This window comes from Aricia agestis, chromosome 1 (assembly GCF_905147365.1).
Source record: "Aricia agestis chromosome 1, ilAriAges1.1, whole genome shotgun sequence".
Classification (NCBI taxonomy): Eukaryota; Metazoa; Arthropoda; class Insecta; order Lepidoptera; family Lycaenidae; genus Aricia; species Aricia agestis.
In genome coordinates, this window is record NC_056406.1 from 15,505,768 (window position 1) to 15,533,396 (window position 27,629).

The window sequence follows — 27,629 nt, forward strand, 5'->3', positions numbered from 1 at the left end:
AATTTGGCATGAATGCACAATATATTAGATTGTATAAAAAAATTATTAAAAAATATTTTTTTATGGTACCTCACCTACACATCAAGCGGGATGATTTTTTTTGTAGCATCCACCCCACCATGTGGGGTGTCGTTGAATAGGTTTTTTAAAAGCCATTTGTGAAATATGAAGTTTTAATGTAGAAAAAATCGTCAGAGTCCAGTGTCCCCCCTTCTACCAGCTAAACGGTTGCTTCTAGAAATGTGAAAATATGCTGAGTTTATGAGCAAATCTATCACGGCTAAGAAGACTTCATAAGTTATTGAGTAATAGTCGATCACCTAAAAAAAAAAAACAATTAAATAGAACTAAAGATCGCCCAATGGTCGAAATTCGACCTAACTTGCAACGACATTAGGACTACTACCTATATTTTGTAAAAAAATATTGACTTCATCATAGTTTTTTTCAATTCTTGTCTCTGGGACTCAGCTCAGACTGGCTGTTTACGTATCTAAAATTAAATAAAAAAACAATAATCGATTTTCAATTATTTGTCAACTTGTTGTCAACAGACTTCAACCATAAATAAAAGAGTATAATTCGTATGTATAGGCTTGTCACTCAAAAATCTGTCATCTTTTTTAGTAGTAGAGTCGTAGTGTGTGTAACGTTTTATTTGTTAAAAATATATATGATATCTCCATATATTCTCCATATATACTATGTGCGAAATTTCATGCACCCACGTTTCCCCATTTTTCGTAAAAAGGGTTACAAAGTTTTTCTCTCACGTATTATTATATAGATTCTTTGTACATAACACGTTATAAATGTACAATCGAGGAAATTGTTTCCTAGGCAGTTGACGGACCTACATCACTTGGTCGGCTTATGTCAATTCAATGTACACGACCAAATTACTTAGGTCCGCCATCTGCCTAGGAATCAACTTCTCTGATAGTACAATATATTATGATCTGTCGGCTGGGTTTGACGTAACGCGACCAAAGTACCCAGGTCGCACATCTGCCTTCAACTTCTCTTATAGTACAATTATCAAAAACGAGCGGTACTACCTCAGGTACTACGAATCTTAGTGCACGTGGCCTGATACGCACTTGCCCGGTTTTTTTTTGAAAAAGGTTATGACTTATGATCTGTGGTTATGATATTACACAAGATATTACATTTTAATCATAAAGTTTAATCACTACGGTACTTTTTTCATTCCGTCAAACAAACGACGTGAATTTTGACTAATATATACTAGTAATCTGTGCTTATTTACGTCAAAACAAATTTATATGAATCGAATGATTGTTGTAAATTGTAAAATACCGTATTTAATTATAATATTATGGAAATATTAAATCAGTTTAAAGAAAATGGATATTTCACAGCAGATTTGTTTATTTTGCTTACAAAAAGGAAAATACTTAATGCAGAAAAAGAGGTACATACCGTACATATAAGCTTACTCATCCCATCTGTCCATTGCAAAATATACCACTGTTATTATTAGATCATACTTACTAGTTACTTACAATTAATAATTAATATTATTAAGCTTCTTAAACAAAAAATATATAAACAGACGAACATATAATATAACCTCCGTCCTCCTCCTTTTTGGAGGTCGATAAAAAAAAATATAGGACATGTAAATGGATGATAGGGCACAACCATGGCGCCATTAATTACTTATAAGGTTCACAAATCTACCCCAATTTTTTGGTGCTCACATGGGTTGAGGAAGGATGTTTTGGGTGAGAAAAACCTCGTGCCACTTCCACCCCCGGAACCCCCCCCCCACATTTAGGAGAAATTTACATTTGAAATTCTCGTAATCTTGACATAAGGTCATTTTCTGGCGGTAATGTGTTACTTACTAGGGAGCGCCTCCGCTGCCGGCGCCGTATCAAGCGCATAATTTTTATTTCATTTCATTATTAATGAAAAGAAGCAAGGAAGGGGGGAGGCGGTGCAGCTCCCCGCCAAAAAAAAAACAAACAATCCAGAAAGTCCAAAAGTAGGTTAGGTTAGGTTAGAACTTAGACCACAACACAGAGGGAGCCGAGCGAGCGCAGCTGCGCTGCGTGCTGCGGCAGCAGCAGGCGACCGTCATAAAATAAGGGGGGGGGGGGCAAAATAAATTACACAATCCAGAAAGTCCAAAAGTAGGTAAGGTTTGAACTGTCACCGTGCCGCGGCGGCAGCCGGCGACCGTCACAAAACACGCTGTAGGTTAGGTTAAAGGCGATAAAAAAGGCGACCAAAAGACTTAGATGTAGCCTCAGAATTCCGAAAATTTCAAAGCTCCAAAACTGGGGGGTTTCTCAGTGTGGATTTGGGGAGTAGGGGAGGTGTTTACCCCTCTTCCCCCATCAATGTTGGGGTAGGTTTCCGAACCGTAAATATTTCTTGGCAACAATCATTTTTCTATGGTAATGTCAGGACTAGGAAAACTACTATTCTGGGAAGTCACAACTTGAACTGTTGATTTAACTAATGTTACAGTTAACGCCATCAGAATATGAGAGAGAGATGAGGATGAGTACGGCAGAACGACTACAAAGTCTAAACAACATCGAACTAGACAACATAGTTGGAAAAGATAAAAACAAAGCTGTTTTGTTATTTACTCCAAAGATAATTATATTCCAAAATTTTGAGCCGAATAAAAAATATGTTGCAAAGCTTACTATTCAAAATAAAAGCAAGGTAAGTTCGAAACTGGCCCGAGCATAAAAGATCACCTTTTGCATATTACATGACTTTGAATACAACCAAGCAGGTAAAAAACTATATTTGACTATAGAATATTATGAACATACGAGAAAAATATTTTTTTACCATTGACTATATCATTTTATCGCCTACTCGAATATAGCTAACCTCACATTAAACTGAGCGATAGGCCGATAAACTGATAATCTATTTTAAAGCTTTGGTAAAAATAAAAGTATTCAAAATGTATCACAAAAATATTTGTATCTCATCTGTATTCGTGTACGTCACGCACAAAGAAATCATACTTTAGTTTTACTATTGCTTTATAATAGGATGACTTTTTTTGCCAAGAATACTGACACATCTTCGAATGTACCTTTAAATAATCTTCGAACGCACCTTACAATGTATGATATAGCTTGGACTTTGGCTAGTGGATAGTCCTGCATACAGTTTAATAACGCCTCTGTGGTCTAGTGGTATAGAGCGCGGCTCTTGACTAGGAGGTCGTGGGTTCGATTCCCGCGTTGGAAACATGTTATTTCCAAGTTTGGTTAGGACAGTGCAGGCTGATCTTCTGATTGTCTGACAAGTAAGATGATCCATGCGACGGATGAGCATGTAAAAAGTCGGTCCTGCACCTAATCTCTCGCCGGTCGTGTCGGTCTTCCGTCCCACTGGGTTATATATATAAAAGGACTATTTATATTATATTTACTTAGCAAGTTTGGTAGTGAATGCAATCGTTGTTCTTAAGTTCTTCTCTACCAGGCGTCAACATATTTGAATATGGTGAACGAGGAGTCTTCTTACTTTTCCGTCCGAGCCAGCGGCGAGCACCTACCCCGTCTAGCCCCTGGAATAGCGGTCACATTCACTCTCACTTTCCTGCCAGAACAATACAAAGACTATATTCACGAAATTATATTTTACACTGATACAGATCAATATGTATTTCCAGTTATTGGTAAGTGGTTGTAAAGAATAATATTTTTCTAGAAATGTTGAATATATTGCACAACATATTGTAATGAACATGTGCGCCTACGTAGGCTCTACAAAGTGCGTAGACCCTTCGTATACCCTCTACGTATTACGTTCTACGTAAGTTTTAAGAACTTAAGAAGATAGTACAGTTTTTATTATATTGTTACGGACACACAGAGCCATCTAGCGGCAAACTAGCGAAACTGATCAGGGGACACACTACACATAAATCCCCTACTCGAAACTAGATGGCGCTAGGTGGTACATGCTCGAGCCTCCTAGAAAGTTCCCATACTTGTTTACTTATTTACGTGAATCGGGAACTTTCTGGAATTCGTCTCGCCATATAAAAAGCCGCAGGTAGACGGCCCGGCAATTCAGTTCGATCTGAGCGATCTTCAAGGTGATTTCGGAGTGAAAACAAGTGATCAATAGTGAACCAGTGAACTTACGACTCGGCGACGACCTAGGACAGTGATAGTGCTTAGTGTTTTGGACTTAGTGTGACCTAGTGTTTAGTGCAGTGTTAATAAAGTCTTCAAGAGAGTCAGCAGGTATTTCTCTCCAAATCCTTCGAACCCTAGCACGTAACAATATTAATATATTTAATTATAAAACCAAATAAATTTGTTGAAAATTAGTGGTAATAAACGATTTGTACTACAATGAATGGTTAAGTATGTTTAGGAACTATTATGAACCAAACATTGTGGACCTAAGATTTTCCCGACGACCCGATGTTAAAGCCAAAAGAAAGGATAATAATGGATAATAATATTGGCAACATAATATGTTAATATTTATGTGTGTCTTTAATCGTATCGACCACTAATCCGATATTCGTAATTTTATTATTCGTTAAATTATTATTATTGGCGTAGTCGGTTTATAGCTTTAACTTGTGATTTTATTTCGCTACAGATGCGCAAATATCCCTAGTATTGTTTTCTTATGTTTTAGCAATTGGACCAAGAGCTATATTCAATTTTCCGGACGAAGTGGTGCTTCCTCCTGGGCCACTGAAGGTCATGAACCACGCAACACTATCTATACAAAATGTCGGCGCGGTATCTTCTGGACTTACTTTTAATATAAAGAAGTAAAAAAATGTTCTTAACTTTTTTTGTAATTAATAATGGTCATTTTATATCTGCTTAATTTTTCTACAGCCCCTTTTCAGTTCAACCGAAGACTCTGAGTTTGAATCCAAACGAAAAAATAGATGTTCGAATTGGTCTTCAAACAATGCATCTAGGAGAAACGAAAGCAGTTCTCAATGCTATATTAGAAACGGGTAAAACTTCATTACATTTTATAAGATTTTTTTAAATATAATGAAGTGGAAAGATTTTAAACGTTATCTACATCTTCATGAAAGGCAATCCTAAAAGAATCATATATTTAGTGTAAGAAATTGATTGCTTACAATAAATATATTATGATTCTTTTAGGATTGCCTTTCGTAAATAAATTATGTAGATAATATTAAAAACAGTATTTTTTATCTAGAAAGTAACGCCAGCGCGCTTCACGCCAAATCATACTTAATTAAAATAATAAAAATTACGATTGCCAACATCAGCAATAGTACAAATATAAAAATTTTACAGATAATAATATTATGTCGGACTTATATGCGAACAAGAGTCTAGAACGCGGGTTTAGTTAAATATAACCGGCGAACACATTCCCGTTTCCCGAGTTAACGGCGATGTTCTAGTTATATGCATTCAGTATTCAGTACATATTTTGTGCAAACATTCAATATCATTTTTAGCTGTAGTGATTAATTTTACAAAGTATGTGAACTGCGTAACAGTTCATTTTATTACATTAATACTAGCTGTCTCGGCAAACGTTGTTTTGCTATATAAATTATTTGTAGTTGTATAAAGAATATCCTACTTACTACTATCCTACTATATATAATATTATAAAGGCGAAAGTTTGTTTGGATGTATGGATGTTTGTTACTCTTTCACGCAAAAACTACTGAACGGATATTAATGAAACTTTACAATAATATAGCTTATACATCAGAATAACACATAGCCTACAATTTTAACCGACTTTCAAAATGGGGGACGTGTTATGTTCGTTTTTTTATGTTCAACGATTACTCCGCCGTTTGTTAACCGATTTTCAAAATTTTTCTTTTGATATATACGGTATCATCCGAATTTGGTATTACATTCACAAAAGTGGTGATCTGATGAAGGATCCATAAGTAATCGAGGGAACTCCTCAAAATTTATAGAGAAACGTGTGGTGACTTCGGTTTCGTGACAAGTATTCCAAGCATATGCTACCAACAAGTAAGATTTTGCACCAAGGTATACCTGGTATACCGTGGTTCGGAAGGTGCTGAGAGAACTCCTGATTCTTTATAGATACAAGTTTGGGAGTTTGGGCGTTGTTTTAAGAACGGAAAGCATATGCTACTATGCAAATTACATTCATCATCATCATCATCATCACTACCATATTATACAATGCATCGTCCTATGATTATGAGCCTATTATGACCCTGTTATTGGTACTTTTCATAGACTTTTAGATCGAGACTCGAGTTTGTCAAGCGATAATTAAAAAAATCTATACTTAATATTATAAACCTGAAGAGTATGTTTGCTTGAACGCGCTAATCTCAGGAAGGTCCGATTTAAAAACTTATTCAGTAGATAGCTCATTTATCGAGTAAGGCTATAGGCTATATTATATTATCACGCTAAGACTAATACGACCGAAGAAACTCAGGAAAATGTGGGAAAAACAGGGGAAATATCAGAAAGGGTTTATCTCACGAACTACTGAAGCAATTTGTATGGCAATATTTGGCACAGATATAGAGTAGACCACGTGAAGAGAGTAGGGGCATAAGCTATTTTTTATGGGAAAATGTACGGTTTCCGTAAAATTCCTAATTTACGCGGGCGAAGCCGCGCGGGACATCTAGTTCTAGTTATAAGTTCATGGCTAGTAATATTATAGAGGCAAAAGTTTGTTTGGATGTATGGATGTATGGATGTGTGGATGTATGGATGTTTGTTACTCTTTCACGCAAAAACTACTGAACGGATTTTAATGAAACTTTACAATAATATAGCTTATACATCAGAATAACACATAGGTTACAATTTTAACCGACTTTCAAAATGGGGGAGGTGTAATGTTGGTTTTCTTATATTCAACGATTACTCCGCCGTTTGTTAACCGATTTTCAAAATTTTTCTTTTGGTATATAGGGTATCATCCCAATTTGGTATTATATTCACAAAAGTGGTGATTTGATGAAGGATCCATAAGTAATCGAGGGAACTCCTCAAAACTTATAGGGAAACATGTGGTGACTTCGGTTTCGTGAGAAGTATTCTAAGCATATGCTACCAACAAGTAAGATTTTGCACCGAGATATACCTGGTATACCGTGGTTCGGAAGGTGCTGAGAGAACTCCTGATTCTTTATAGATACACAAGTTTGGGAGTTTCGGCGTTATTTTTAGAACAGAAAGCGTATGCTACTATGCAAATTACATTCATCATCATCATCATCATCATCATCATCATCATCATCATCACTACCATATTATACCATTTCATAGTCTTTTAGATCGAGACTCGAGTTTGTCAAGCGATAATTAAAAAAAATCTATACCTACCTAATATTATAAACCTGAAGAGTATGTTTGCTTGAACGCGTCAATCTCAGGAACTACAGCGGGGCTAAAATGGTCGCTTTGGAGAATCATATATTGAATCATAATATGATTCGTTTTTAAACTCCACATTGCGTGCAATTCATATAGTGATCCGCTTCGATTAATGATTGGTCGCCGCGCCGCGCTAGAGACCAATCATTGATGTAAGCGAATCACTATATGAATTGCACGCAAAGTGGAGTTTAAAAGTGATTCGCTTCGATTAATGATTGGTCTCCGCGCGTGAGCGCCGCTCGCGGGACCAATCATTAATCTAAGTGAATCACTATATGAATTGCACGCAAAGTGGAGTTTAAAAATTAATCATATTATGATTAATTATATGATTCTACAAAGCGACCATTTTAGCCCCGCTGGTCCGATTTAAAAACTTATCTCAGTGTTAGCAACCAATATATTATATTCTGTGGTGTTAGATAGATCATTTATCGAGTAAGACTATAGGCTATATTATATTATCACGCTAAGACTAATACGAAAGAAGAAACTCAGGAAAATGTGGGAAAAACGGGGGAAATATTTTTTATGGGAAAATGTACGGTTTCTGTAAAATTCCTAATTTACGCGGGCGAAGCCGCGCGGGACATCTAGTTATATAATATTTTATTGAAGTGACTAAATAATATCCCGTCGCACAAACAATGGTCGCCGTCAGTCTCGAGTTGCAATAATTTACTATTATTTATTCAACAAATGCACTTATCAATATAAAAAATAGCCAGTAGCCGATTCTCAGACCTACTGAATATGTATATAAAATTTGGTAAAAATCAGTAAAGCCATTTCGGAGGAGTACGGTAACTAACATTGTGACACGAGAATTTTATATATAAGATTAAGCGATATGCGACTGTGAAAATGTGACGTGACGTCAAACCTCAATGGCCGTTAATTCCTTCGCTGGTTGCCCCTACAATCCGTAGTAGGTGGAGCTGATGTATTTAATGCATGTAGGTTGTAGGAAAACCTTTTTTAATACTCATACACAATATTGCAGGTGAAATTTTCTGCATAAATTTAATTGGTGCAAAATATGAAGTAAATGTTGAATTGGAAAAGACTGTCATACGATTTCCGGATACCTTTAACAAGTTACAGCGGCAACAGACGATAAAAATATTAAACAAGTCAAATCATTCGCTCACATACACGTGTATGAAGAACGAATGTTTCTCTAAAGGTAAGTCTCTAAAAGTAAGCAACGCTGAAGGTTGAAAAAGACATATTTTACCAGGGTCAATAAGAACAAAAACTTTATAGCATGAACATGTTTTGTATGATATTACTTATGAAGGAATGAAGACTAGTCCATATTATGTCTTAGTTAAAAAACAACTCCTAAAATCTCTCTAGGAAAATAGTATACCTGACGACCTCTGTGGCTCAGTTGGTGGGCGTGTTGGTAGCTCAAGCCGGGGGTCGCGAGTTCGAATCCCGCCGACAGAACAAAAAAGTTTTCAAAAGTTCCTGGGTCATGAATGTGTATTAAATATTATGTGTATCATATAATAAAAATCAAACAGTTGTCTGGTACCTGTAACACAAGTCCTTCAGGTACTTAGCACGGGGCCAGACTGACGTGGTGTGAAGCGTCCATAGATTATTATTATATTGCTATAAGTAACACTTTTTTGATTACAGATTTTGAAAATAAACTTAAACTAACCGATAAATTTTATAATGTAAAAGAACTCGAAAGTTTAAAATCAAATAAACTATTATATTACGATGTATCGAGTAGTGACGAACATGAAAGAGTTTGCACAAGAATTTTCTGTGACGAAATTGAAGCTCTGGCCGTCGACGAGTCTTTATATTTTAAACATCCACATTTTTCTATAACACCATTAGTAAGTAAAAGTTTGAAAATTAAGAAAACGTTTTTATGGTTAAGGTAAGTCTATTTGTGTCGTACGTTGTGCTACGTAGCGTCGTAGAGGCTCTACGTTATGCGATAACGAGAAAAAATTAAATTGTCTTTGGAGTTAATATTTAAATAATAGTTCATGATTGCAAGTGCATAGATTGGTTCGTATGAATCGTGAGCGCAGAGTCTTTGTACTCTAAATAGGTCAGTGTGTCATAGACCCGACTCGCCGAATTTGCGTACTATTTATAGACATCACATTCTCATGTTTCTTTTGTTATTGGCTATGAACTAATTACGTTTTTCTTATTTAAACTGCATACGTTTTTATTTAGCTTTAGGGTCCCCGCAGACTTACAATTTCACGTTGGCCGACTATCGTACAAACCACAGAAATAGATCAAGATAGAAACGCAATGTCGCTCCAATTTGTATGAACACGAGCGTGTCACTTTTTTCATACCTACTTCTATCTTGATCTATTTCTGTGGTTTGTACGATAGTCGGCCAACTTAAAGTTGTATATCTGCGGGGACCCTTAATATTTTTATGTCACTTTTTATTGCAGTAATGAAGTAAGTTAATAACACATTAATTGATGTCACGCACTAGGCTAATGATTGTCTAGTAATATAATCACTTAATAGTATTACAACATTACAGACTGGTACAATTTGGGCTAACAGTTCGGCGGAGCTAACTGTAACATTTAGTCCAAACGAAATAGGCGAGCTGGAAGCGATGACATACATGGACGTGGATGGTGTTGCCAGCCGCATTCCCTTGAAAATTACCGGGACGTCTCTACCCCCCTCGATCACGTTAAACTTACAGACACTAGACGTGAATCGTATTTACATAAAAAAGACCTATAATTACGAAATAGTTGCTACGAACAAGGGTAAATTGCTAATTAATACATAATTATTATTAATTCATGTCATGTTTAAGTATAAAATTGTTATACACAGGCGCCTTTTACCCTTGGAACCATCAATCACCATGATTGGCACTATGATTGTGAAGCTCACGATATAGCAATATCATTGGGCAAATAGGCAATCATTGACGAATTTTCTACACTTGACTGCTTGTATTGGTCCATCATGAGGAAATGTGTAGAGGCATTTAGACGCATTACACTAAAGCCTTAACCATAGAGTTACCATTGCAGGACATATTAATGGGACAATCGGCTATGTCGAGCAACCTACCTTATTTGGTGGTAAGATTTCTTGCCACCCAAAAAAGCTATGCTTACGTCCTGGAGAAATGGATACTTTTGTGCTCTCGTTTTGCAGCTCAAAACAGGGATCATTTTTTGAGGAAATACATTTTGCTATTCGCGATTCGCCTGAGGTTGTAAAAGTATTTTTAAGGTAATTTAAACTCATTAAAATCTTGTTGAATACCGTATGCAATCAATTAAAATCTGGTTATATTGTTTGCATCTTTTTTTTGTTTCAGGGGCGCCGTAGTGTACCCATCATTAGCGTTTAGTTTACCGCTCATTAATTTTGGACACGTCTGTTTAGGTAAGGTTACAATTTTGTAGACAATTATAAAAATTACAATTTCAAATATGATTGAAGATAAAAGTGTTTACATATATTCTATAATTATAAGAATTTTAGGAGTTAAATAAGTTGCATAACAAGTACCTACACGTGAATTAAGATCGTAAGGTATTTAAAATAATCGCAAGGTAGGTAGTATCGTGATAGCTTTCATACTTCTGCGTATAGTCACGTTTACTCAATGAAAAAAATTCGTAAGATTAAAAATATGCATTTTGTTTCGAATCTCGTTACAGGAGTACCTAAAACTTTAGAATTAGAAGTGGTTAATGAGTCTACAATAGAGGTGAGTGCGAGTGTCCACGTGCCCACTGATGGGACGGAGTTTAACAGCATAACGCTAGAGGACTACGCCCAAGCCGGGTACCCTAAACCAGAGTTAGCACACTGTCCTAAAGAATTTATAATTGAACCAAATAGGATCAGCATAAAATCCGAATCAAGTGTTATTTTACAGGTAAATTTTCCGATTATAGAGAACATAGAACTTTGCATTACAGTAATTTTTCCTCTGGGAGTCGAGGAACATGCCGAGTAGCTACTCAAGGCCCGATTCCTCAAAGCTCGCGCGCGAAATATACTTGTGTCCGCGTGTGTGTTATGTTTAATAATATAATTTTGAGTGGATTTCAACAACTTGCATTTTTTATATAATTTTGGTGGAAATTTTTGTTTCCACCAAAATTAGAGATTAGGTGTACATACGGGAAACTGGTACGACAACCACCACCTAGACGAGTTAGCTTGTGACAGAATGAAGTGAATGGCGTATTTTTTATGCTTTAAGAATTGATGGTATTCTGTAAAAATAATGTTTTACACACCCACCAAAATTGGAATTTGCGAGAAAAATAATCTTTAAAAAAAACTACGTGCCCTAAAGTTATAACAAATTAACTTAATTATAAACAAACCAAAACTCTGCCGATATTCAAAATAACAACATGATATTATTGCCACAACTAGGATAATTTAAGTACACCAAAATTGCATAAAATCGGGGGTTTTTGTGATAAAACGGTTTTCTTTCATTTCTGGCTGGAAACTTGTACGACCCAGCCCACAGTCACCTCCTAAACGGATTAGCGTGTGGCTGAATGAAGTAAATGGCGTATTTTTTATATTTAAGGGATCACTGGTATTTTGTAGAAACAACGTTTCGTAATTGACACCAAAATTGGTAACATCTCCGCGACAGACGTAAACTGCGTCATAAAAACTCAACTTCAGAACTTAGTACAATAAAATTCATATTATATTATCAAGAGTCAACTATATTAAACGACTAAAAGATAAAAGATAAAAATCCAATCCAGTATCAAGTTTTTTGTAAATGGGTAAAATAGGTCGACGACAAGCCACCAAAATTGGAAATCACCTATTTATGTTTATTATCTTGGAAAATAATAATTATTTAAAAAAATAACGACGGGGCCAAATTAAAAGCATTATGTTTTATTTTTAAAATCAAAAATGAAAACCTTATCTTAAAAAACTAGGTCCATAGTTTTCAGCCTTGCCGCGCAAAAAAGCGGTTTGGGAAATCCAGTCAATTAGTTAATTATGTTTTCGTTTTTAGATAACATTAACAGCCAATATAGTGAGAGAGTATCAGACCCGTCTTGAAGTGGAGCTGGATGAATCTGAGAACTTACCCATCACTTTACCTATCACTTTCAACGCGACTGTACCCGCAATACTGAAAGTACCCGACTTGATATTGGACGCATGTGTGCTCGATTATCCCTATAGGCATGTACTGGATATAAAGTGTTCTAATATAACGGGATATTTCTCACTTTATGAATCTCAGGTAAATCGAACGAGGATCTATTAACTATTTAGTAACTGTTTACAATTACTATCTCATTAACCTTTTCACTATTTCATTACCTTTCATAAAATATATATTGGATTAATCATTTTTATAGTGAAATGATTTAAGTTAATATCCATAATATTATGTATGTGCCACGATAATTTTTCTTTCTTAAATAAAAGTTTTTTTTGACTCTTCAACAGACACAATCAAAAATTAAGATCGATGTAGACGTAAAAGAAGGCTTTATAAAACCGAAGACAATTTTGAAGTTACCAATTATAGTCACGGCTGTGGAACTCGGACGCAAGAAGGCCGCTTTGAGGTCGGTTAAGCCGTCGAAAAATATTTATTGCGTGTTTGCAGTGCCAAATCATTACGTGAATGATAAAAACGTCGTCCGTTAAACATTGTAAACTTTCTCATTTAAAATGTGCGGAGTGACGTCATTCCAAATAGACAGCTCGTATATTTGTATTTGTAAGTTTTTAATTTTGGGACAGAACTATATGAAAAGGATTGCACAGTTTTCAGCAAGCACGCCCCGCATTTTAGAATTCGTTGTACGAATTGATGTGAAACCTCGCAAATTCATCCGCACCCTCGTACGCTACGTATAGTCTGTCAAGAAAGTCATGACAGGCGGGAATTTTTTTAAATGAAATAAAAAATAAGATAACTTTATTAATTCGAGATAAAAATGTGCAAGGTGACAATATTTAAAATGTAATAAGCGTTCTCTGTGAAAATACAAAGAAAAAAATACACCTTATAAACGTGATTACGTTTAGAAAATTTTCCCGCTTGTCATGACTTTCTTGACGCACTACGAGTATATAATAATTGTGTGTCCGGCGCGTATGGTGCTAACAAATATGCGATCAGCTTAAAATATTCTGCCTGTTTTTGACTATATTATACTCGTTTAAAGTTTTAACATAAATTTCAGATTTAATATTTTCGGACTACCCGACCCCGTGCATGTGTGCTACGTGACAGCGACCGGCGTCCCACCAACTGTCACTTGCTCCACATCATCACTGAGCTGGGGTCAAATAAAACTGCTGACGATGAAGGATAAGTCACTCACGCTATATAACCTGTCGCCTATCGTCATACCCTTTTCAGTTCAATTGGTGAGTATACCCTTGACAATTATTATAATAGAATTAGTATATGTAGTGCATAATATATAGTACTAGCGACCCGCCCCGGCTTCGCAAGGGTATAAAATATATAGCCTATGTCACTCGCTGAAGAAATGATTAAAATCGATTCAGTATTTTTTAATTATAGGAATTCATTACTACCCGTGGGAGAGCCATGCTTCGGCACGAGTGGGCCGGCTCGACCGGATAAATACCAAGTTCTCACAGAAAACCGGCGTGAAACAGCGCTTGCGCTGTGTTTCGCCGAGTGAGTGAGTTTACCGGAGGCCCAATCCCCTAACCCCTACCCTACCCTATTCCCTTCCCTACCCTCAACTATTCCCCTCCCTTCCCTTCCCTACCAGAGAGTAGGGAAATTCTATTACCCTATTCCCTCTTAAAAGGGACCTTTCCATCAGGTGACCCGTTTGCTCGTTTGACCCCTTATTTCATTAAAAAAAAAACCAGTGGCCCGTATTGGTCGGTACCGCCGCAAAAGCTACGTCCCGCAATTTTAGAATCTGTAATATCTTCGACAATATTCATTTAAATCATATGCTGTAAAGGGCCATGTAGATCTGTAATAATTCTTCAAGCCCCATAAGAGCACCGGTGATCGCGACAACAATAGAATACAAATTTGCAAATGCATTTCCTGGAATCCGCGATCAAAGTATTAAATCAATAACGTAATTTAAAGTATTTAATTCAATCAAAAAGGATTATATATTATTCGTTTAAATCGCTTCGAAAATTAGCCATTATTTGAAGTTAAGAGTGAATGACAAAAAATGTTATTGATGGATATCCATAAGAGATAGACATGTACCATCGCGGAGTTTTCTGTAAATCTTTTCATAGTGTACAATACTCAGTACATTATTTTGTTATATCTCGTAGGGTTTGCAATGTAAGCGGAAAAAAAATGTAATTATTCACATCACATTATACACCTCAAAAATAACAGTATTTCTCCACTATTTAACTAATGTTATTATACTTATAATAAACCTTCCTCTTTAGTCACTCTATCTATTAAAGAAAACCGCATCAAAATCCGTTGCGTAGTTTTAAACATTTAAGGGAACAAAGGGACATGAGGACAGAAAAAGCGACTTTGTTTTATACTATGTAGCGATACAACATAAATTCATAATATTATAATGAGCAATATATATACATTCTAACTATAATTCGAATTTATATTCAACTAGATGACGCCCGTAAATCCGTTGCGCATAAATTCGTTTGTCGCGAGGTAACCATACATTTTTCCGGCATGAAAAGTTTCCTATGTCCTTTCCCAGGACTCAGAGTAACTCCATACCAAATTTCAGCAAAATCGGTTCTGGGGTTTTGGCGTGATTTTGGGCATTTATAATATTAGAATGGACGATTGCCTATATTGTTGTCCCTTTTCTGTTCAGGCAAAAAACGACGATAAATTTATCATCAATCCTAATGAAGGACAAATTAAGCCTGAATCAGAATTCACTATAACATTTGGTCTCTATCTGGTGGACGCAGAGAATTATTCGAATAAAGCTGTTATAAAAATAAAAAACCTGAAAGATTTGGTAAGTGATTAAAAAAATCATACAATTAAAAAAAAAACTAATACACATTATATATTTGAGTACGTATTAAATAAATTTAAGTACGAATGACTATGACACAGAAGAAGACGAACGCTTTAAGCAATAATTAATTATATCTCTAGGCGCGGTGCCTAGAGATAAGTTTCATTTCACCTGCCTCATTACAGATCATACCTTTAACAGCGACTGGTATTGGTACCAGTATCATGATAGGTGAATTAAGAGACAGAGTGGAATTGGGGAAACATTTCACGAAGCTGCAATTTCAGTGCCAAGTGACAATGCAAAACTTTGGCACTCGCATTCATACATTGGAGTGGTGTGATTTTTACAAACTGGCCAAGCCGAATCCGTTAAACATACGAGAAACGTGAGCATTGAGTTACCATAATTAGCAACCACAAGTTAGATCAAATAAAATAATATTAAACTAAACTTAGAAGACTGCTAGAAACAATAATTATAATATGTATTCATATTATTCACAATTTAATTTTAAAGTTGTGGCACCATCACACTTAAAGAAAGTTTTAAATTAAATCTGACTACTTTAATAATTAAATTGAGTAACATGTATGTACTTTTGTGACATTGCTAAATATTTCAGGAAAAGATTTGATCTACAGCCAAGAACATGGAAAATGTTAGCAGGAGAGAAAGTTGAATTGGCCATTTCTGGTACATTCGATAAAGCAATGATTGTGGACGAAACGTGGTATTTGGTGGGATGTGTCGAAGGAATTAATAAAAAAGAACTTTTAGCAGAATGTCAAATATGTGCAACTTTTGTTGATCCAGAAATCATGCTATCTCCCCTAACGATAGACTTTCGTTTTGATCATGGACCGTACAATGAGTACTATAAGCTTATAGGTAGCGTACCTTCTCATAATGTGGTATGTGAATACTCTCTTGTCATTTTTCGGTAATTCCATAAAATAATTTCATATTTTAGATACAGTAGCAATAAAAAACATCACAACGCTTCCACTCGACTTGGAAATAACTACAAAGCCTCCTTTTGCTATTATAAAAAAATCTAGCTCATATAAACTATATCCCTACGAAGAAAGTGTTTGTGATTGCTATTTAATTAATAGAGACTATAGAAGCGGGGCAAATGGAACTGATTTGGAATTGAGATACTCTCAAGTGTTTATAGATTGTGTTACTCAGGAACACAACATCGTCCACAAGAAAAGTAGCCTTAGTATTTTTGAAGACATTAATAAAATTAAAGAGGCGTATGAACTTACCTACATAGTTGAAGAACAACTGCAGCATCAAGAAGTTATGAAACTACAAGTGTTGTTCGATACATCCGAGCACACTTCTCCGACTTCGCAAATCTATCGTGATCTGCTGAAAGTAAAACTAAAAGGCCACAAGAACAAGGTGAATTTTTTTCTATAAGACTTAATGTTCGAATTGAATTCTCATCCCAAAAAATACATATAATTGTACTTAGTTAAATTAAAAACAAAGGCTAGACTCGAGAAAATCCTATTCCTATAAAAATATAATTTTAATTAAAAAGCGTTATTTTAAGGATGCTGTTGAACTAATTGGAGAAATTAACCACCCGAATGTCTCGGCATTGACACGTGATATAGATTTTCAATGTATTCTGAATAAGAGTATTACAAGCAAATCAATCAAGATACAAAACATGTCTCCTTTACTTGTATGTTATAAATTGAAGTGGAAAGAATATTCAATTACAGCTGAACCAACGGTAAGGTTTTAATTAACTGTGTATAATTTGTTGTTTTTAATTTGCAATCATGCCAACTGATATCTCATTTTCAAACGTATAGGAAATACAACGGGAAGTTCAGGAAAACCTAAATAATTCAGAAATTCCAGTTGGTATCAATTTTGGTGATTTAAACAGTAAGTATTTTAATAAGACGATCCGAATGGAATTTATTATTATAATACTAAATTTTATTATTTTTAAACCCTAGAAAAAAATGGAAATAATTCTGACAACAAACAACAACAAAGTAATAATCATACGACGTTGCCAGATGATTTGTTTGATAGTAAAAATATCATAAATTACAAAGTTTTGGAAAAGATAGCGCCAATAATAGTTGGAGCCTATGATACAAGTTATCATCGAAGAGCATTACTGTCCCAAAAAGTAAATCGTAATACTGATATGATAAATAGAGTTCTACAAGTGGAACCCAACGGTGGACTACTAAAACCAAATGAAATTCAAGAGGTTCATATTACATTTACGCCGCCTGATAATATAAGCATTACAGCACTTTTGGAATGTGTCGTCCTCGGAGGTCCATCTACATACGTATCAATAGTTGGGCGCAGTGCCAGATTATCATACTATTTAAGTCCAAAAAGTATTAACTTTAAAATTCGCTCATTTAATCAGAGCGCTTTTGAAAAAATCTTGTTGTCTAACAAAGGGTTTTTACCATTTCAATTTAACGCCCATCTCAAGGAAGGTAAAAATGCAAATGACCTTTATATGACTATCGTTAGTATAAAACCAAAAGTAAAGCTTCTGAATACGTCGGAAGAAATAGAAATTAGCGTTGAGATTAAACCTGGCCTCATGGGATACTTCAAGAGATCATTCTATTTAGAAGTAGGACATCTTCCGCCGCTGCAAGTAGACGTCTACGGATGGGGTGTGATACCACAAGTGTATCTCAACTTACCAAGATGTAAATTTGAGGTATATTATTATTTATTACTCATCATAATATCAATATTATTAAAGTTTATTAAAGAGTAGCATAGTGATAATTTAAGTTCAAACATTTTGCTGTTATTTGCTTTTTGATCAAGCAGGTATTTCAAAATCTGGTAAACGGTTTTGATGTATTTTAGAGCGATTTGGAGTTACAATATGCAGCTATAGCGACATTGACTCTCGAGTATATAGACGCTGTTAAGGAGTTATTTGGCAAGACAACTTCGAAACTTTTAAACTCATCACATAACGAGAAGTTTCTTCAAGATGCTTTATTTGACGAAACTTGGGACATTTGTTCAATTATGGTAAAATCATTATTTAATTTAACCGTCTTCGGAGCGCGAAATAACATTTTAATAAAATTACAAAAACGTTCATAATGCAACTTTTTTATTTGTATTTCAGGAAGAGTACCCGTCAACATTAGATATTGATTTCGCAATAGAAAGAGAAATTGTGACGAGATATTTGAAGCAAAACCCTAATGTAATATCTACTCTAAAGATGAGTGGAAAGCATTCCACTATAACGGGATTTGAAACTACTCCTTATTTATTAGATCTTGGAGTAGTAACAAATGGTACTTTGGTATGTGTATTTTTTTAAACTGAGGTACTTACCTATTTTTATAACTCTCGAAAAATATAAATAATTTTCAAAAACTTTCCAGACATCAACGTCCATAGATGTTACTAACTACGGACCAAATCCGATAAAACTAAGCATTTCAAGGAAAACTATTGTACCCCCTAATTTAAATTTTAAGCTTTGTGGTAAAATCAATTCAGGTGAAACAGGAAAAATAGAAATTACTTACACGACTAATGTCAGTGAGATCAATGAAGCGGAACAAAAATTTGAGGCGCAAATCGTTTTGGAGGTAGGTACAAAAAATAGATAAGGAAAACAATATTTTATAGTTAAGATGATTTCAAACTAAGAAGGGCAAACGGTTGTTTTAAATACTTTTTATTTACTTCCTCTAGATACCATTTGGGATATCAATTCCTGTGCACGTAAAAGCACTTTGTGCCCTGCCATATCTTCATACTAAGGTTAAGTCTGTTTATTTCGGCTCAGTGCGGTGCGGCGACAAAATATTTTACACGATACCTTTGAAAAACATGTTAGTATAGTATAGTATAGTTTTTTTTAATAATACGTATGACAAAAAATACCAATCGTGTCGCTTTTATTTTAAATTGTTTTTTTTTTTTAATTTTAGTGGAGCGCCTCCATGCATATGGTATGCCACAGTCAAGATGAAAACGAAAGGTTCAAATGCCATAAAAATGGAAACGACGTCCGGTAGATATGAGCCGGGTGAAGGAGGACTGTTCCGAATAGCTTTTTGCCCTACAGTAGAGGTGAAATTGTTTTGTGCGAAACTGGCCACATATTTCGGAGGTTTTTTGCAAGAGTTTATTTATTCAATTGCGTTTTTTGTTCATTGGGTAACGTTTAAAGCTAATAATAATAATAAGTGCTAGTGAATGATAAACTCTTGCCAAAAACATTAGTTACTGTGCATATGTGTGCATAATTGTGCATATATATATATATATATATATATATATATATATATATATATATATATATATATATATATATATATATATATATATATATACGATTTTCATGAAATTTATATAGGGGGTTTCGGGGGTGACAAATCAATCTAGCTAGGAATCATTTTTACAAAATGTCATTTTATTCGTGTTTCATCTAATACCGAGCAAAGCTCGGTCAAATAGCTAGTTACCCTTAAAATAACATAAAAATGTGATACTTTTTTTGTGGTGTTGGAACTTTGGACAGTGGGCTTTTTATGACTGTCGCTAAGCAATTACGTTGAAAAGATAACTTACATAATATTATGACAAAGTGTACTTTCAGAATGATACAATACTACTATTCTATATATTTTTTAAAATACTTTAGAGTTACTTATATTTGTTCCACAGGCGAAGTTTGAAGCATTACTTGTGTTTACGTTTCACATGAACCCGAACAAACTGTCCATACTCGTTGGCGGCAAGGGGATGGTACCTCGCGTGGTCGTCATCGGACCCCGAGTGACCTTCCCCCCTACGTTGCCGTACGCTGATACTGCACACAACTACTTCGGCATCACCAACCCCTGCCCATTTCCCGTTGAACTCATATTCGCTCATAACGACGTGTAAGTACAATATCTACCGCATGTAGACAAAGGCCGGTTGCGTATTCCTCGATTTTCTTATTGAGATCAAGATACCGCAAATAATCAAAAATTGCAATATCATATTTTAAAGTATAGGTTAGAATTATGTACAGCTGGACTCTAGAGGTTTAAATAGCACATGGATTTAGTATACGTATTATACTTTAGATATGAAATTGGATATCTCCTACTCCTCTCCTACCTTTCTTCTGATTAATTTCGTTGCGGGTCCCAAGACAGATTTAGCATGTCCCTCGGGCATCCCTGAGAGCCATCAAATCAAAGGGTTTTCGTGGTTGGTTGCCACTGTTGATCCTGGCGACACAGGAGTTGCAGTGGTGGGAATGTGAGGTGGGACTTTTGTCCGTTAAAAAAAAAACTTGAGATAAGCTACTATTATTTACAACAGACTCAAATGGCCACTTTATACTAAAATGTTTTACAACACAATTTTTAAGGCAATGGAAAGAAGATGAGGAAATTTATACCCTACTTAATAAATACTATAACGAGCCTAATGAAATGCTTATACCGATCCAAAAACCTGGAAGTGGTTGGCCCGAAGAGATAATCAGATTTTATACCAAATATAAAGAAAGCGTTAAAAGGTATCTTAACTTTTAGGGTTCCGTAGTAATTATTGTTTTCAATGTAAGTAAATACTTGTCGTAGAAAATCAATTCTTACAAATAAATTCGTTTTAGACTCAAAGAAGAACAGCAACATGGCCAAAAACTTATGATAAAACCTTCCAAGTAAGTCGTTTACAAAAAAAATAATATTCTTTTTTGTTTGTTTATTATGTCATTTTAATCGTCTACATTCTTCTTTTATTTATTCGTTTATTTAATAGGAAAACAAAACTTACAAGATCGTTAGCTGATAAACCAGTATTTCCGCCTGCATCTCTGGAAAAAATACGAAGTGATTCTGAAATTGCTAGAGGTAAGACTTTAATTCCTATTGTTGGCTGCTTACTGGACTTGTTTTTGTTCACTAAATTATATTTTTATACTTTAGATGTCATGCAAAATATGAAGGCACTAAAATTAGATCCCCTTGGAATACTGGAAAATGAAAATAAAAATTGCGATGTCGAGCAACGTGCGAAAGGCGTTCTTATTATATTCCAAGGACCTCCATGTATAGGTATACTTTTTACTTATTGTAATTTTATTCGTAGGAATTTTACCTTATTTAGAGGCTTGAACAGTTTGCTTGCTTTTTGTTTTGTTCAATAGCACGTTTTAAACTTGGCTGAAACTTGTATGAAGTCGGTCTCTATCCACAGAAATGGAATGTCAGGAAATGGCGTACTCGGTAGGGAAAGAGCTGAACTTACCTGCGGTCACTGTGGACAACTGCATCGTGGAAGCGCTGTGCACCAGCGTGAGTGCGGCGCGCACGACGCTGCTGCGCACTCTCGATGAACAGTACACGCGTGTTTCAACGCACCGCGCGGAGGGCGGTGAGGAAAGTGACGGTTGTATTTTTAATTCCTAGAAAAAAAATAAGAACATATTGCTATGGATCAACGACAAAACCATATATTATAAAACTTGTGACTCGTCGACTTCGTCGACAAAAAATAAAGGAGATTATTGGCCCTCACCGAAAGTGTTTGGGTGAATTTCAACAAATGACCTTTTTTTATCATATCGGTGAACTTTTTTAATTATACATATTTCATATACTTTTCAGGTTTTATGTGTTCTTTAAGACACAAAATGTTCCCAACAATATCATTAACGTATCATTTAAGACTAAGGAGAAAATTCAGTTTGAATTCTGGTTTCCACCGATGTGATAAACCGGCACCGATTTTTATTTCTGTGCACCGATATTATAAGTTTAACCACCGAAATGACATATTAATCCAGCGATATGATAATATTATCTTCAAATATATTTATGTACTAGATGTCCCGCGCGGCTTCGCCCGCGTAAATTAGAAATTTTACAGAATCCGTAGGTACATTTTCCCATAAAAAATATTTCCCCCGTTTTTCCCACATTTTCCTGAGTTTCTTCTGTCGTATTAGTCTTAGAGTAATAATATAATATAACCTTCTCGATAAATGATGAGTCTTACTCGATAAATGATCTATCTAACACTGAGATAAGTTTTTAAATCGGACCTGTAGTTTCTGAGATTGACGCGTTCAAGCAAACATACTCTTCAAGTTTATAATATTAGGTAGATATAGATTTTTTTTAATTATCGCTTGACAAACTCGAGTCTCGATCTAAAAGACTATGAAATGGTATAATATGGTAGTGATGATGATGATGATGATGAAGAATGTAATTTGCATAGTAGCATATGCTTTCTGTTCTTAAAACAACGCCGAAACTCCCAAACTTGTATCTATAAAGAATCAGGAATTCTCTCAGCACCTTCCGAACCACGGTATACCAGGTATATCTCGGTACAAAATCTTACTTGTTGGTAGCATATGCTTAGAATACTTCTCACGAAACCGAAGTCACCATATGTTTCCCTATAAGTTTTGAGGAGTTCCCTCGATTACTTATGGATCCTTCATCAGATCACCACTTTTCTGAATATAATACCAAATTGGGATGATACCCTATATACCAAAAGAAAAATTTTGAAAATCGTTTAACAAACGGCGGAGTAATCGTTGAATATAAGAAAACGAACATAACACCTCCCCCATTTTGAAAGTCGGTTAAAATTGTAGCCTATGTGTTATTTATTTAATATTTTAATCAGCACATGAATTGAATAACAAATTTTTTTTCAAATTAATCGTAGCACCATCTGTCAGGACAAACTAAAATTGAAATAAAATAATATTGAATGCGATGATAGCACCGTCCGCCGGATCTAATGTAAAACATTCCAAAATCAACAACTCCTTATAAATAAGAAATTAATTGAAAAAACATTTTCCAGTAGACCAAACTGTAAATCTAAACCATTCTCGAATCTCCACGAACACACACAAAAAATTTCATCAAAATTGGTCCAGTCGTTTAGGAGGAGTTCAGTCACATACACACGCACACAAGAAATATATATATTAAGATTTATTTTAATCAAGAACAGTGTTCTTAAAATAAAATTAAAATATTTTTAAAATGTTTTACAATAGTTGATGTAGGGACTTAGAATAAAAATAAAAAAAATATCATCGTTGTCTTTATTAAAATGAACTAGATGTGAAAAGAAAAATTAAGTAAAAGCCCAATACATCCTCACATCCATTCATTTTTTTAGGGTTTCGTAGCCAAATGGCAACAAACGGAACCCATAAGGGTTCCGTTTCTACAGACAGACAGACATGACGAATCTATAAAGATCCGTCATTTCTGCCTGTCTGTCTATCCGTCCGTATGTCACAGCCTCTTTAATCCGAAGTTATAAGAGCTATACTATTGAAACTTGGTAAGTAGATGAAGTCTGTGAACCGCATTAAGATTTTAATACAAAAATAAAAAAAAACTTATTAAAAATTGTAGGGGTCCCAATAGGTACAACTGTAACAAAAAAAAAACACCTAACGTATGCGTGTCTATGGATAGGGTCTTCAAAAATCATATTGAGGTTCCTAATATCTTTTTTTTCTCACCTGAATAGTTTGCGAGAGAGACTCTTCCAAAGCGGTAAAATGTGTGTCTCCCCCCCTCCCCCCATCTGTAACTTCTGAAGTACCCCTACCTCCTACATGATAAGTCTAAAAAAATATATGATGTATATTACTATAAAAACTACCAACGAAAATTGGTTTGAACGAGATTTAGCAAATAGTTTTTTTATACGTCATAAAATGGTTAACCTTAAATTAACTTTCATTAAATCAACTGAAGTATAAAAATATATAAAAATAAAACAAACACCTTTTAATTTCATAATTTCATAAAAATAAACGCTGCTACGGATCCCTTCATGGGCGAGTCCAACTCGCACTTGGCCGGTTTTATTATTATCTTGCGCATTTGTAATTTCTTTGTATACTTAAAGAAATGCCACTAGATCAACCGATATGATAAAACAATTCACCGATATGATAAAATTATCAAACGATATGATAAAGCAATCCACCGATGTGATAAAACTGTGCGTTGGTCATGATTCGAAACACCGATATTAGATTTAAGACACCGATTCGTTTTTTCTTATAATTTCGGTGTAAATTATCATATCGGTGGTTAAAATGACCACCGATTACACCGATATGAGAGCAGCGACGTGAGAAAAAAAATGCACTTTTTTGGAAATTATAAAAAATGCATTATATCTAAGATAAAGTTGGTTACAGATAATGAAGCTTAATCACTTACTACATTCATTAGAGCCAAACAAAAATTTGAAAACTATCATTACATTAAAAAAAATCAATCACCGATATTATAAAATAATTGTCCCAGAGCATATTTAATGGCATACCTATGTTGTTGGCGGGAATATGCAGCGCTTTGACACAAATCTGTCTTGACTGCGTGGAAGCGCATACTAAGGAGTAAATTAAATTGGGGTGGGGATACTGTCCGATTCGTCGATGAAAAGTAATGCTTGAATTTCTTTTACCCAGCGATATGAGAAAAAATCTCAGGACAAGTACATTTGTGCCTCTAAGTAACTATCATCGTTAATTATATATATTAATTATATATAATAGATAAACTAATATTCTATGAAATAATATAAGTTACACCCTTAAATTGCAAGTATGTAAGCGTTTTTGTTTGTAAAAAAGTAGAGGGACAGCACCGATTTGATAAAAATAGATCTTTAAGTTACTTATACCTTTGTAATAGTCCTAGGCATATTATATTTTTGCCACAATCTTATAGCTACCCATTGAATACTAAAACAAATAATTTACAACAATATTCCCTTTTTTAAATAGTAATTTCAACGAAGCCAAAAAAAAAGGCGTTTGGGAAATTCACCCGTTTAAATGCATAGTTTACATGCACTATGAGGCGAAACGGTAGTCGGTACACATACTTCTAATTTGTTTAAATTAAAGATAATAATATGTAATTATTGTAAAAAAATATTGTCGAGTCAACTAATTGCTTTTTTCATAAAAACAGTCGATGAGGCGGATGATGACTTCGATATTATTTGGAAGAAAATTGAACACACGGTACAAACAATAAGCAAAATGTCTTTAGCATCAGTAGTAAAGCGAACAAAAAAGAAGGATAAGGAATCTATTTCTAAATTAGACACGATAAGCACTATGAACACCACTATGTTTGATTTGGTAAGTTTTAATAAAGTTTTTTTTTTTTAACTTTTTTAAATCTTTTGCTTTCCAAATAGTGTTCATTATTTTGAGTTGCAACCAGCCTAAGTTTTTTTAATTTCATAATTTTTTATCAAGTCAGCACTTTTTATGACATTAGGATAGTAAAATACTCGTGTACTCTCGTGTACTCGTGTACTCGTAATATTTAATTTAAAAAAATTACAGGATTTAGTACAAGAACTTTTAATGGAATATTTTAATCAGCCAAAATATGCTCGAGGCTTCATAGTAGTTTCTTTAAATAGTAAGGTTGTTAAACGTCCAGATCTGGCCCTCGCTATAGTACTGAAGTGTAAGCCCACGATTCATACCATACGATTGGTGTTGGGTCACATGACTCTTGCTAAATGGATGAATCACCAAGAGATGAAACGAGAAAAGGAATTGCTAAAACAGTAAGTTTTTAAAATTTTGATCAGCTATACTCAATTGGTAAAATAACAACCGTATTATGTTCGTTGTACATATTAATAAAGCCTTAGTAAGTATTATAATAGTGATGCCATTACAAAGTTAAAATATGAACTAAGTATATGGCATCAAGCAAAAGAAAAAATCATACAAGAATAAGATATTATACCAATAAGGTCAATGTATACTTGAAATGGGAAAACTATCCCAAAAATAACAAAGAGGGTTTATTCTGTATTTTTAGTAATTATAATTATTTGTCATGTACTCAGGAAAAACTCCTCAAAGGAATACAGCGCAGAAGAAATAAGTGAGATAATAACAAACTTCGAGAAAATGAATGATGCGGACTACGAATCGTCAGATCCGGAGTTAAGGGAACTTTATATTAAATATGGTTTAGAAGATAGACGAAGAAAATATAATGAAAAACATGTCGTGTTTGTATCTTTATTATAACTTTATATAATTTATTTCTTAAACGTTATTATATAAAACAATGCCTACATTGAGAAAGTCACATTAAAATAATATTAAAGTGGAAATAAAGATTTGTTTATTGTTTATTACAATCATGTAAAATATAAGCTAGCAATTTTAATATCGTATATAAAAAATAATTTCATATCAAACATTCTGCAGACAACCTATTGAAACGCCTACGAAGTCGAAAAAGTCCCTTTACGTTAAAGCCGCTGGAGTAAAAAGTCAGATCAGTAAAGAGGAATCACTTAAAGGTTAAACATCTTTAAAACTCACTTACAATTAAAATAGTTTCCCCCATTCATTGAATATTATCTATGTCACTAGGTCTTACATAAGCAATCAGTTTCCCCTAAAATTACTTAATTTTAAATATCGTTCAAAGTTGAACTTTCAATTCCGTAATATTTTCTTAAGTGGTAAAAGGAATGACAAAAATACATGTTCCTCTTACCCCACACTATACAGTAGAGCCGGTGAGGGAAGTGCGCGACAGTTCGGAGTACAACGAGTACGTGAACTCTGTGTACTCGCCGGTCGTTAGCGTCGCCACCAACTGGCTGGTGGCGCGGGGCGAGCTGGCCGCGCCGCTGTACAGCCTGGGGGGACTGAGAGACCCTAAGCAAGGCGGAAAGAAGAAAACAGAAATACAACCACAGGTTATTTATAAAAATTATAAAAATTTATCGAATACATGGATGTGTTTGTAAAGAATCAATTTATTTATAAACACAGCATTAACATATTAATCTCACTTATTTTTTCAGATATCTGAATCAGGTTTAGCGAAAAGAGGATTTCCCTTAATAATAATCAACTGTCCCTGTTTGATTTATAAGGAAACCATAACAAATATGTTCTTAACATGTAAGGATATCAAAGAAGCATTACATGTAGAAAAGTATGACGTATTAAAAGTACCGCCATCGAGAAAGGATTGCAGTATATTATTCCCGCGAATAATACCACCCATTAAATACGAGGATTCACTAGAGTGGAGATTTTTGAGTGAGAAACCGGTAAGAATTATTCTTTTTTGTCAGCAAAATTTATTACTAACTTTTTAAACTTGGCTTTACGCGGAGCTTTACTAAT

The 27,629-nt window shown here is 34.6% G+C and overlaps 1 protein-coding gene across 1 annotated transcript in view; it reads left to right on the forward strand.

Moving 5' to 3' along the window:
• Positions 1–1,339: 1,339 nt before the first annotated feature.
• LOC121732002 (hydrocephalus-inducing protein homolog) overlaps positions 1,340–27,629 on the forward strand; it is a 52,409-nt gene continuing 26,119 nt past the window's right edge. The window contains exons 1-36 of the mRNA XM_042121740.1: positions 1,340–1,435; positions 2,500–2,703; positions 3,484–3,679; positions 4,660–4,798; positions 4,869–4,993; positions 8,416–8,598; positions 9,060–9,268; positions 9,949–10,186; positions 10,460–10,664; positions 10,753–10,820; positions 11,099–11,319; positions 12,442–12,675; positions 12,885–13,006; positions 13,631–13,817; positions 15,257–15,406; positions 15,595–15,797; positions 16,035–16,300; positions 16,383–16,822; positions 16,977–17,162; positions 17,245–17,320; positions 17,395–18,131; positions 18,287–18,457; positions 18,558–18,740; positions 18,823–19,032; positions 19,139–19,278; positions 19,378–19,519; positions 20,117–20,334; positions 20,814–20,963; positions 21,060–21,110; positions 21,209–21,300; positions 21,376–21,504; positions 21,647–21,841; positions 25,423–25,595; positions 25,806–26,035; positions 26,324–26,448; positions 27,003–27,193. Coding sequence (XP_041977674.1) covers positions 1,340–1,435; positions 2,500–2,703; positions 3,484–3,679; positions 4,660–4,798; positions 4,869–4,993; positions 8,416–8,598; positions 9,060–9,268; positions 9,949–10,186; positions 10,460–10,664; positions 10,753–10,820; positions 11,099–11,319; positions 12,442–12,675; positions 12,885–13,006; positions 13,631–13,817; positions 15,257–15,406; positions 15,595–15,797; positions 16,035–16,300; positions 16,383–16,822; positions 16,977–17,162; positions 17,245–17,320; positions 17,395–18,131; positions 18,287–18,457; positions 18,558–18,740; positions 18,823–19,032; positions 19,139–19,278; positions 19,378–19,519; positions 20,117–20,334; positions 20,814–20,963; positions 21,060–21,110; positions 21,209–21,300; positions 21,376–21,504; positions 21,647–21,841; positions 25,423–25,595; positions 25,806–26,035; positions 26,324–26,448; positions 27,003–27,193 — 6,885 coding nt within the window. The remainder of the gene's footprint in view (positions 1,436–2,499; positions 2,704–3,483; positions 3,680–4,659; positions 4,799–4,868; positions 4,994–8,415; positions 8,599–9,059; positions 9,269–9,948; positions 10,187–10,459; positions 10,665–10,752; positions 10,821–11,098; positions 11,320–12,441; positions 12,676–12,884; positions 13,007–13,630; positions 13,818–15,256; positions 15,407–15,594; positions 15,798–16,034; positions 16,301–16,382; positions 16,823–16,976; positions 17,163–17,244; positions 17,321–17,394; positions 18,132–18,286; positions 18,458–18,557; positions 18,741–18,822; positions 19,033–19,138; positions 19,279–19,377; positions 19,520–20,116; positions 20,335–20,813; positions 20,964–21,059; positions 21,111–21,208; positions 21,301–21,375; positions 21,505–21,646; positions 21,842–25,422; positions 25,596–25,805; positions 26,036–26,323; positions 26,449–27,002; positions 27,194–27,629) is intronic.